The following is a 13,051-nucleotide window of genomic DNA, read 5'->3' on the forward strand; positions in this document are numbered from 1 at the left end:
AGATCAAGGAACAAAAGAATATAGGAAATTGTTTAAATAAGCCTCACCTTTTTCTTTCAAACTATTTAACTATTTTTCTCTCTTATAAAGGAGTTTAATGAAAGGTTAGATAGATTTTTTTTTAATTATAGTTGGTACAGTGGAAGAAGTCAGCAATAGCTTGGCATAAAACCTTGGGGCATACTTAACAATTACAATATTTAATCTCTTTCTCTGAACTGCACAAATCACCTGATAAACACAATAAAGCCAGATTTAGGAGTCAAGAAAAGTACAGTCATGGAGGTAAATCAAGATGACCACATATATTTTAGAATGAAATTACTCAAGATCAGAAGAGTTCCCTGTCATGTGGAGTCTCAGAAGAAAGATGCATGCTAAAGAAAGAAAAGTTTGAGCTGATATTTCTGGTAAATTTAATTGGCCAGCATCTCAGATTTTTTAATGAATGGCCTTAAGACACCATTTCTACAGACCTTCAAGGATGGAAATGGTGAAGTGTTACTGGCAATGCTGTGGCAAAGAATAGAGGAAACTACAGAGGGACAAGCTAGAGAAACTCAAATTGTCATTCTCGGTTCTGTTAATATATAACTCTCTGAAAGTAGGTTGCCTTTTCAAGCAATGATTCTTTCAAACAGTGTGGTGAAACCAGAGCTTAAGTGACAGAAAAAATTAAAAATACTTCCTTTAAAGGAGGTATGTATATCATGTATTTCTCTAATAACAAGGTCTGCCAGCTTATTTTGAACTAGCAAATAACAAATTGTATAGAATTTTGCAGTGTCCTTAATTCTCCTCTAACATCACAACATTAAAATGCAGTCAGGAAATGGGAGTTTCAGACTTCAGACCTTCTGACAGAGTTGGAGTTGTTGGCATTTCCTATAAAAAAGGGGAAATATATACTCATTCTTTGCAAAATGAGTATATTTTGAATGTCTTTGTCAGCCAAGAAAAAGGGAAAAAATTGTCTTACATGTTAATAAGCCATAGATTTAGATAAACTTAAATGTGCATTTTGTCACTCATTATTTATTAAACTTCTCAGGGAAAAAAAAAAAAGGCATCTGATCTGTACAAATTCAAAATTACAAGTTTTCTCTTTAATTCCTTAAAAATGTGCCTAGCTACTTTTTTTCCTTGTCTGAAAAAAAAATTACCCATGGAACAGAAATAAGCCACTACTTCTTCATCTAAATTTCAAGATTCTGCATTGTGTTTCCACACTCATACCCATCTCAGGCTGTTTATTCTTCCTCCTGCAGGTCTGGGAATGATATAGATCATATACCATTATCTGCTTTGAAGAGGAGGTTGTAAAGTACTTTTGTTACATTTCCTACATTGAAAAACTATATTATTTCAATGAGTATATGAAGAATTCACTGATGTTTTCTTTATTGTGCTTTGAATCCAAGGAAAAATACTGCTCTTTTGCATGCTCTTATACAACTACAGAAGGCTTCCCAAAGACAAGCAGTGTAGTAGAATTATACCTCATAGAATCATCAAGGTTGGAAAAGACGTCTGAGGTCATCAAGTCCAGCCATTAACCCAGCACTGCCAAATCCACAACTAAACCATGTCCCCAAGTGCCACACCTACATGCTTTTAAATATCTTCAGGGATGGTGACTCAACCACTTCCCTGTGCAGCCTGTTCCAATGCTCAATAACCCTTTCAGTGAGGAAATTTTCGCTGACATCCAATCTGAACCTCCCCTGGGGCAACTTGAGGCCATTTCCTCTTGTCCTATCTCTTGTTACTTGTAAACCTGATAGAAACCATAGAATCAGTTGCCTATCTGACTACTGTCCTTTTGGAAAGCTGGTAAGAGGGAGAGAGATGTTTTAAAATGCCCTCATACCCAAAGATGTGACAGACAGGGAGATGCCTCCTCAATTATGGATTGCTCCTTACCTAATGAAGATTGGAGGTTCATTTCACTGTTCCTCCCATTCCCCAAAGGCTTCGGTTCCAAAGGCAGTGTGGCCCAGCAGTCAGTATTAATTTCATCTTACACAGACCTGAGCTCTGTCTCTGCCTGCATCTGTGGCAGCCTCTGTGCCCAGGGACAAATGATTTTGGTTGTGTATCTCTGACGCAGCTGTTCATTTCTGGTTTTTTCGTCAAACATAATTCTTTCTTACTATATGTTTGCATTTGCTTAGTTATGATGAAAAGCTGATTTAGCTAAGGATAAGTGACATAAAATAATAACAATCCTAGACCTAAAGATCTGACATGCATTTCTCAGATGGTGTATTTGTCTCTCAGTTAGAGATTACACTATTTGTTTCTTAGCAGAAGCTGCCGGAACTATGACTATCTCAGTGGTCCTTATTTGATCTAATTAGAATGCTATTTATTCTCACAGGAAAAGTTGTTATTACACTGGTAAAAGATGTTACACTACTCTTGATCTCCATTTCAAGCTATTAAGTTTCCTGAGTTTAGGACTAGGAGTACATATGTTTGAGTCCTCAGTCCAAATAGCATGATAATAGTCAGAAATATGTATGAATCTTAAAACTAAATTTACATTTTCTTTTTTTCCTTTTGTTTCTAAAAGTCTTTCTCTTTTAAAGAGCATACCTGGATTTTATCCCCCTTTTTGTTAAAGAAGGAATTAAGGCAAAAAATGAACTAAGTACATTGCCCAAAGTCATCTGCTTAGTCTGGCAAAATGAGGGCTAGAAATTAGCTCTCTGGTGTTGGATATTTATGCTTGACTTAGCAACTAATTACAGTATTCCTTCTGCTTTTCCTACCTCTTTGCATAAGTAATTTTTGTAAAGTCATTGGTTTAACCATCTTTATTCTTCTCTTTCACTTTCTTTCATTTTCCTTGTAGTCACTCTATTCAGAAACTTTCTACCTATTCCGTGTTGCATATTTCAGTTTATGAAAAAGATGTAAAGAGGCAAAAGGATCTGCAAGGTTTGAATAAGATCTTCAGTGGCAGGGTCTTTTGAATTCATGGAACAGAACTCTTCCAGCAGAATGTGACTGGATGTGCTATCAGTAATACCTCAGTGTTTACATTCCTGCTTGGTTTCCATGCCATGCAGATGCTGATTGCAGCTGAAGGAGTGACCACTCACAGCCAGCAAGTGACTCCACAACAGCTCCACTCACTGCAGCACCCTGGGTGCTGCTCACTTGTGTCACTCAGGTCTCCAAGGAAGTTGACATCCATGGCTCTGAAGGGATTTTTGTCTCATGGGAATTCTTTAGGAAGATAATTCCGTGTGATAACATTCATTAATATTTGGTTGAAGGTGCCAAGTCCCACATTTTAAACTGTCAGTCACACACATGTTGTGGATGGTCTCACGAACGCAGGAGCTGAGTGGACCAGACTGGAGGGTATTCATTTCTTGTCGTTTGCTTTTTTTCCAGGAATGCCCCAGTGGTGTTGTCAATGAAGAAACCTTCAAAGAGATTTACTCTCAGTTCTTTCCACAGGGAGGTAAGTACTTGGCAGACATAATTAGTGCTGCAGTATGTCTGTTAGTTCCTAAGCCTGAAAAAAGAGCCTCTTGTTCAAATTAACAAAATTGTTGCCTCAAGCTCTATCCGAACTCACGGGGTACTTCCTTGATAGTTGGACACATTTTTAAGATTATATTTCTGAATGAAATGCAATGATATCTACATAAAGTCAGTCTTTTGTTATGAAGTTACTACCTGTGCCATTGAAAAACAAGTTTCTCTGAGTAGGTTATTTTTCTTTAAACTTTCTAAAAATTCTTGCCCATTCTCTTTTATTTAAAAAACCCTTTTCACAGTAGGAATAACTGTAGGAGGCACTGCAGGTACCCTCTCATATCAACAGCAGAACCCCCTTTATATCAATGGGATTTTTCTTCTTAAATGCTAACCTTGATTTCAATTCATTGATTTCCAGGAGTTTTGTTATTTTTTTATTTCCATTATCTTTTAGTGCAATGAAGGTAACACAAAAATGTGTAACAGGTTTTTTGTTCCTTGAACCTCAGATTTCTTCCAATTGGATTTTTTTTTCCTCTTTTCTTCCTCTTGCATTTGCTATTCAGCTACCCCTCTTCATATTCTCCTACAACCCTTCAGTCCCACTTCTTCAGCTTTTCCAGAGCTCTTGAGATTTGTGTATTTCTCTGGAACTGTTCAGAACTCCTTCTTTACATTTTTTATTTAAAAGCCCATATTAATTGGTAGGAACAAAATATCTCCCCATTGGTTTTATTTTGAATAAAGACCTAGAAGGTAAAGAGCAGCATTCAGTGCAGATTACCATCTCTGAAATCATAAAGAGGTAGGCACATGCAGTGGAAATGAACAAGACTAGAAGGGTTGATGTGCCTACTGATTGTTTCTCTTTGTAAACCTTTAGACCAAGCTAACAATTACAGTTTGAAATATTACATTTTGTAGTTACCCTTGGGTAGTGAAAACAATTCTCTCTATGTGATTTACTCTACCTTTACTACACATAATAAATATCCTGTTGTTACACCCAGAAATTTTTATGGGCAAAGAGAAAGCACACCTGTTCTAAAAGTAAAGTCAAAAGGTATTGTGGGAGTAAATGTAATCCTAAAACATTAACCTTTATTGGTCCATATCTAGTTGTTACAGAGAGGAAAAGCTATTAATGTAGTTAAAAATTGGTATATATGGAATGTCTAATTTCTACCCCTATTCCTGGTGTTAATACTGATCCTTCTGCTCCTCCTCTGGCATTTAGGGCAGGGACATCCTTTGGAGGAGGAGGTGAGAACTGCAGTGGAATGTCTAGTTAAAAAGCCAGGCTGAATTCTTAAATCTTCGAATGTCTTGTCAAAATAATGTGTTCAGCTGAGGCCTTTCAATTTAAGTTGCACCTAAAATATTGATTTCATGTATGTCGCAGTAGTAAAGAGGAAAAAAGAATCTTGAAAGTTTTCCTCAAATTAAAACACATGGATCTGTGCCCCAATTGTCTGTGTGATGAAAAAACAGGTCCAACATGATGTATCATTATGACAATTCATATCTGAACAAACGAAATTATGTCTACAAGATTTTAAGCTTCAGGGCAACCAGAGAAATTTTTCAATGTCATCCAGCAAGTCACTTCCTCAAGAAACTTCCAAGAATGTCCAGGACAAGGTACAGGAGGATTACAAATAAGACAAGGTGCCACAAGAGTAACAAAGGAAAAGAAATTACACTGGATTGCAGCAAAAGCAATATATTTTAAAAGACAAAAGTAGCTTGGTAGAAAGATTTCCATGCCAGAAAGGGAACTCCAGTAATTTCTTTTTAGATTCACTGCCATATAGGTGAGTGAATTTACCCCCTGCATTTATGCAGTGGATCACCTGAAATGAAAGTTGGGATTTTTCTTCAGCCAAGCAGGTGATGGATAAGAATCCACACACTGAATAATTATTACATTCCACCACTTCTGAACAAAATGGATCATTCTTGTAGTTTGAGAAGTCATACTCTTCCATGTGTAATGATTTTTTTGCCTCTGACATTTAAAATGCTTTGATGGTGTTTTTCAAGGGGATTTCTGATTTAAGAGCTGTTCTTATCTCAGCCTGTTAAAATAGCAAATTATCCCACTACCTATGATATCAGATCTTTGGAAAGAAAATATATTTCAGTTTAAAAAGTTAAGATTTTGTCTAAAATAAATAATGTCCAAGATTTAGGGGGGAAAGGGGGAAATTAGACTAAGTAGCTCTAATTAAAAGACTAGTGTGCCTCATCCTGCTGTGGTGTTGAAGGCAAAATTTCAGACCAGAATTGCCTGAGAAAACAACTCTGAAAAAGGCTTTTGATTTTTTTTTCAGAGGGGTTACCAGAAAAAGTATTTTTCAACTAGAGACATTTTTTCATATATTATCACACAAAAAAGAGTAGTATATCGTATCATGTATGGGCAACAAAATTAAAATACCTTTATGTTTTAAGAAATGGGTGCCAAGAGAATAGGAAGGTATTTAAAATTCCTTTTACAGCAGTTATACCTCTATAACTTTTTTTTTTTTTCTCAAAATGATTTGCATAGTATATTCTGTTGCACGACAGAAGTCTGAGCAGATTATAGAAAATGTGACTACTAAAATGCTATATATAAACCTTAGTCAACAAACTTACATTTTTCAGCTAAAGTGTGAATGTATCTGCCAAGCTGTGCTTAAGCAATTACAATGGTTACTGTATAGATGGAAGAATGAATGACTCTCTCAAATAGTGCTGGTGGGGATTTAATTCTCTGAAAATGTGTAAACAGACGGATTTTAAAGATTGCAGTTTTTTCTTGTTATGATTATTTCACATCATACAAAATAAACATACTGAAGTAAGACTAGAGAATTTTGTTACAAATATCAGGTTTGAATCTGTAAAGCACAAAGCTTTGGTATATTTGGTTCCTCAGAGTCAAGGTGGCATTTCAGCTGAGTGTCCCAAGACTATTGCCCAGTTTAATACAAAGTACTATTTTGGGCAGTGAAAACTAAAGGTTTGCAGGATTGATATAAAAGGTAAAACGTTTCAGTGCCAAGAAATCAGAAAATGACATTTCAACATTGATCAGGTTTTTCCATGAGAGGGAGAAGTTTGTTCTGCAGAGGGGACACTGATTTTGTAACACTTTGCCCTTTATTAATAAATTCGTGAGGTTAATGTTAATTAGCCTAAAATTAATGTAAACATATGAAGTAGAAAGGGAAAAGTGAGTATTAAAAGTCAACAAACCCTCATCCTTCATTAATTTGCATGATTTTGAGGGAGGGAAAGACACTGAGGACAGCTGATTTCCCTTAACCCCAGCAGCCTCTATCTCCCACCCAAAGGGTAGTCTCTGGGTAAGTGCTGTCCTCACAATATTTTACCCTGGAGCAGGCTATGCCTTTCAGAAGGCATTCAGTGGAAACAGAAAGATGGATCTTTACAAAAGTTACAATCTTGACAGATTAATATTCATGCTGTCTTGTGTTTCTGAGATGAGTCAATATCCACTGGGGAGAAGGTTTGGAAAGTATGCAAATAGTGAAGGGATCATTTGTTTAAGGTCATCTTTCAGAGTCTTACTGACCATTTAGTGAGTCACAGGCAATTTTTCCAAGCCCTAATGCTACAATCATGGGAATTCAGTGGCAAGCCAGCTTGATGAATCTGCTTCTCAGGAGAGGATTTCCTCTCACCTGTGGGTGAGCACAGGACCTGAGAGCAGCAGCAGCTTTCTGACAAGATCAGCTTCAACCTGGGAAACAGGTCTGTGTCCAGAGCAAAACCAGTGCACGGGCTGCAGTGAGGGCAGCATCTGCTTCCCTCCTTGAACAGGAACAAATGAACAGGTTCTTCATTGTAAGCACATGTGATAGCACTGTCACAGTCAGTGTTGCTGTTAAACAGGTTGTTTCAGACTACAATAATACCTCATCTGTGCTATTTGCTCAGGAATCACTGATTAGAAAACACAATAATAAAAATGAATAGAGATATTCTAGAACAGAATTTTTCATTTGTGATTTCTAGCAGTGTTGCTGTCCACATACTTGCACTTATAACTTATCCCTCCTCTCCTGCCAAAAAGGAATTTTTAATTTCATTGAAAGTCTAGTCTTGCTATGAAATGTTGGCATCAAAATATATCTCAGTATCAAATAATTTGATTAGAATTAAATTAAATTTTATTTTATTAAATAAGGTGTGTTTACTGTGATATTTTTTCTGCTTTAAATTTTAGATTCCACAACATATGCTCATTTTCTGTTTAATGCATTTGACACTGATCACAATGGATCTGTAAGTTTTGAGGTAAGTGATGCCATTGCTTATTTCTATAAAATTGAATGCTTTGCCATTCTTTGTAAGGAAGTCCAGTTTGGTGGCTGGCTCACATTAGGAAAAATTTAGCTTACGGGACTCAAGTTTCAAGGTTTTCCAATGAAATAACAAAAGTCATTACTTTACAATTGCATATTCTGTAATGGTAACTCAGACTGTGCTACTACACAATATTTTTAAAAATCTGTCTATTTAAAAGGTAACCCAATTTATACACAAGTTACCTAAAATAGTTCCTCCTGTCTGCCTTTGCAAGATGAGGTCTCTGAACTACAACTAATGTTATGGGGATGACTCAGCCAAAATTGGATTTTTCATACTTAGTTTCCAGAAAGTTCTTGAAAAAGGCTTTATAGCAAATGTTTTTGAAAGCACATGAGTTAGAAATTCATTCTTCCTCCATTTAACTGCCCAATCTTTTTTCCCAGTTCTGCCTTTCCCTGATAAGGCTGATGTCATCCACACAATATAATATAGAAAAAAGGGACCTTACTTCAATACTGTAGATGAGAACAGGGTGTAAAAAATACTTCAAAGGAGATAATATTTTAAGCTATAGAATTTGTTTTAACAAATTAGTTAATTTTCAAAAGATTATGTTTTTTTTTTGTTTTGATGATAATGAATTATTTATTTCTTTACAACTTTTGATTGGATTGTGGTAAATACACCCACTTCTAATTTATTGAAATTTCCTGTATGATTTATTTCAGCAAATGATGTTGTGAGCTCATACAGATTTTTTTAAGAAAAATCATTAATTGATGTAATAGGAAGAAGACTTGCCAATCAGGTGCAATGTGTGATCAGACATCTATACCCTAAACTAAGACTATAATCAGATAATTTTTTATCATTATTTGCATTTATTTAAAAAAATGATGAACCCTATCTACCTTTTTCCATCCAGATGAAATGAGTGGAATCTGTGAAACTAGGAGCAGGAATGAAGGATTAATGAATATCTTCTGTAGTAGGCTAAATATGCAAGGATTCTTCTGATCAAATCACAGAATCATAGAATGTTTTGGATTAGAAAGGATCTCAAAGGTCACCCAGTTCCAAACCCCTTGCCATGGACAGGGACACCTCCCAGTAGACCAAGTTGCTTCATCTAACCTGGCCTTGAACACTTCCTGGGATGGGACATCCACAGCTTCTCTGTACAGCCTATGCCAGGGCCTCACCACCCTCCCAGTAAAGAATTTCTTGTGCATATCTAACCTAAACTTCCCCTCTTTCAGCTACAGCAACAGCAGGTTCATTGAAAAAAAATATTTTTAGAATGAGTAGTTGAAAATATTTCTGCAGTTATCATTAAAAAGAATGGGAATGAGAGAAGCTTTCGTACCTTTTTTGGTACTGTACCTGTTCTGAAACTTGTATTTCAGACAGAAAGTCTTAGGAAATGCACTAGATTTGGAGCCCTATGATTATCTCAGAGTGCACAAAAAAGAGCTTTGGAATAAAATAAATTGGGAAAAGAAAAGCAGAGGAGCTGAACTTTTGTTCAATATTAAAGCAGAGATGAGTGATCCAGACTTTTATATTATTTGCATTAATTTTAAATCCAGCATAACTCTACTGCTGTCAAAAGACTTGTTTTTGTGTCCTTGTAGCAACATTATACTTACAAACTCTATGAAAACTATTCTAAAAGCATCCTCCTGAAGTTAAAAAATATATGGTTTTTTCTAATCATATGAAAATAGCTGCAGAATGGGAAAGAAGATATTGTGAAATCCGCCATCTCATTTTTGTCCTGCTCCTTTTAATCCTAGGTGCAGCTGTGCCAATTTCTTTCTATTCCAATCTTTATTCTAATTTTCTAATTTTTCATTAGAAAAACAAAAAAAGTAAACAGCTCAAAAGATAGAGAGGGAGTAATTTAAAAGTTTGGAGAAAAAAAATCATTCTTTCCAAAGTATTTCCTATATCGAAGTGTATGAGTAAATACAATTTAATATTATTACCCATGATGAAAACATTCCGAGTATCTTCTGTGTAAAAAAAGATTATCAAAATCTGAAATGGTAGCAAAATTCTTTTTTTGATAATAATTACTTTTTTTTGTGTGTGTTGCACTCTGAATTTCCCATGAGGCAGTGCTACCTACAGTTGCAGGTAAAAAGTGAGAATTTCCTTTAGCTTTTTGCTCTTTTTTCCTCTAATTTTCAACCATCAACAGTGAAATGTTAGATCTGAGCAAAACTTAAATGCACACCTCAATTGGCATTTTTGGTGAGATTGTCTGGTGAGATTGCTGTGTCCTTAGACTTTTGTCATCCCTAAATCTACATGCTCTTTGGTACGAGCTAGGATCTCTGAGTGAAGGATTTATGTAGCGTAAAAACCAAAGTTATAAAATCAGGTGCTTGAACTTATCTCTCCTTTTACCGTGATTGTATTAATTTTGAGACTAGTTTATTTCATTAATTTTGTGAACGAGTTTTGCTTTAATATGACAGTTTCTGAAGACCCAGTGACCCAGCTATTGGAGGGCTCTTTGGGCCTGTTTTAGTGAAGTTCTTTTTTCCTTTAGACAGAGATGGATATAGAAGCAAGCTTTTCATTTGCTGCATATATATTGTCGCTGAGCCAAAATGAAGATCTGGCCTCAAAGCTATTTATGCAGTCAGAAAAATAAAGGCTAATTCACTTTAGTTACATTGTCAAAGGTAAAGCTCATTGCACACACATGCAAATGTTTAAATCAGTATCCTTCATTCGTTGTAGATGCAGATTAAGGTTATTCTAAATGTGACCTTGCTGAAAGTCATTCAATAATCCCAAAAATTCTCAGTGCCTTAAAGCACAATGCTGTGCCCAAACACAATGGAGATGTTTGAAGATTTCTGTCATATTTAATCAAAACCAAGCTCATAAATTGATAATAATAAATTGGCAAGCATACTAACTCTCTTCCATAGAGGAGTACAGTTCTTAAGATCAAGCACAACTTCATATTTCACTAATAATAAAAGTAGTGTCCAAGGCAGTATTATCAAGACTGATAAATGAATCATAGAATCATAGAATGTGTTGGATTGGAAGGGACTATGAAGATCTTTTGGTTCCTACCCTCCTGCCATGGTCAGGGACACCTCCCACTACACCAGGTGGCTCACAGCCCCATCCAGTATGACCTTAAACACTTCCAGGAATAGGGCATTCACAGCTTCTTTGGGCAACCTGTTCCAGTGCTTCATCCTCCTCACAGTGAAGATTTTCTTCCTAATTGCTAATTTAATCCTGGTCTCTGTCAGTTTAAAGCCATTCCCCCTTGTCCTGTCCCTACATGTCCTTGTACAGAGTCCCTCCCCAGCTCTCTTGTAGGCCCTCTTTAGGAAATGGGAGGTGCTCTAGGGTGTCCCTGGAGCCTTCTCTACTCCAGGCTGAACAAGCCCAACTCTCTCAGCCTGTCTTCATAGCACAGGTGCTCCAGTCCCCTGGACTTGTTCCAGCAGGGCCATGTCCTTTGTCCCCTGAGCTGGATGCAGTATTCCAGGTGGGGTCTCATCAGAGCAGAGAAGAGGGGCAGAATCACCTTCCTTGACCTGCTGGTCACATTTGTTTTGATGCAGCCCAGGTCATGGTTGGCTTTCTGGGCTGCAAGTGCACATTGCTGTTTCATGTTGAGTTTGTCATCAACCAATATCAGCAATATTTTTCTTGGAGCTGCTCTAAATCCATTCTCTGTATTTCGGCTTGGGATTGCTCTGATCCAGGTGCAGAGCTTTGAACTTGGCCTCACTGACTTCATGAGGTTAACAAGCATGATTCTGTGGGTTCAGAACAAAAAGGTTTGTCCATGTCAGGTAGGAAATTAGCTCATTTTTCTTAGTACAGTGGTGATCTCATAGACATTTTAACACCATCTGATTTAAAGTAGCTACAAAGAAATGCCTTTCCTTTTAGGAGCAGTTCTTTCTCTGTGACCTTTGTTTTACATACACCAGGGCACCACCACTTCTGTGACATCACTTGATTCCTTTTCAAAATCCTAAAATCTAAATTTAAAAATGGATTAAGGTTTCTGCCTACCTATTTCTGGCCTTGAAAAAACCAAAAAGGAATACATGGCCAGGTGGAATAGTTTTAAGCTTTCCTATGGATTTGACACAGCACACTAATAAGCATGTTAATTAATTTATTAATGAACTAATTATCCCTAAAGATTTACTGAGAGATAAAGCAATCAGAAATTCATCAACAACCTTGCTAGGAGATAATTAATCACTTCTGAAAAAAACCCCTCAAATACAAGTTCATCCCAGATGACAACCAGACATTCTCTACAGCTGTAGTACAGAACAGAAATGTCAGCAGGCTCTGAGTACACAGAGGCTCTGGTACAGGTGCAATGATGCTGCATTTTGCAACCTTTCAGTGAGACATCCCACTTTCTTGGAGAATCAAAACTAGGCACAGAAGGAGGTATTAACATGGATTAGCATGCTCTGCAGGAAACTGGCAAGTTACAAACAGGAAGCTGTGGAAAGGAGTAAAGGCAAGTTCCAAGGCAAAGACTTTTGTGTTTCTAACTTCACTGTCAGAGACTGGAGAAAGACCTAACCTAGAGTTTTGTCCCAGCCCAGACTTCCTGTTTGAGGCTCCTTTGTCACCCTAGATCAGATGCACTTCTCCCCATTAGGTGCTCAGCTGAGCAGTGACAGCATCCTCAGAGGATGGGTGTATTGAGTATGGTGATATTTTCTTAAATAGACTCTACAAGTAGAATTCCTCTCTCCCTAGAAATCAGATGTCTAAACCAGGATGGAAAACAGCATCTGGGTGCTCTAATACTGTGATGGGGACTTGCATTCATGCTCTTTGCTAAGCGGTGTGCTAGATTGGTGCATCACTGAGTTGTTGGTTACATGCATCAAGATGGGCAGCTGCTCCCTGGGTTTAGCTGCTTCCCTCTGCACTGCTGTGTTACTGTGGCTTTCTGCACTGGATCATTAGCTTAACAGTAGCTAGAATGGCTACACTGCTCCTGACACACACACTGCCTTTCACCATGCAGAGCATTTTCAAGGCTCTAGCCCAAAATACCCTGTGGATTTGGCCTATATCCATTGAATCAGATACTTGATTTCTGTATATTTTATTACTGTGTTGTTCAGTTGCTTGTAAGTGTGTAGACAAGACATCCTATCCTAGCTGGTCCTTACCCAGATCATCACAACTTTTTCCAATAAATCCTCTCTGTTAT

General features: G+C 37.0%; 1 protein-coding gene across 7 annotated transcripts in view; it reads left to right on the plus strand.

The window, feature by feature from the left end:
* Positions 1-13,051, plus strand: part of KCNIP4 (potassium voltage-gated channel interacting protein 4) — a 392,050-nt gene that overhangs the window by 367,175 nt on the left and 11,824 nt on the right. For all 7 annotated transcript variants that reach the window (XM_066317171.1, XM_066317165.1, XM_066317167.1 and 4 more), the window contains 2 exons: positions 3,406-3,475; positions 7,733-7,803. In XM_066317171.1, the coding sequence (XP_066173268.1) occupies positions 3,406-3,475; positions 7,733-7,803 (141 nt within the window). The remainder of the gene's footprint in view (positions 1-3,405; positions 3,476-7,732; positions 7,804-13,051) is intronic.

This window comes from Sylvia atricapilla, chromosome 4 (genome assembly GCF_009819655.1).
Source record: "Sylvia atricapilla isolate bSylAtr1 chromosome 4, bSylAtr1.pri, whole genome shotgun sequence".
Taxonomy (NCBI): Eukaryota; Metazoa; Chordata; class Aves; order Passeriformes; family Sylviidae; genus Sylvia; species Sylvia atricapilla.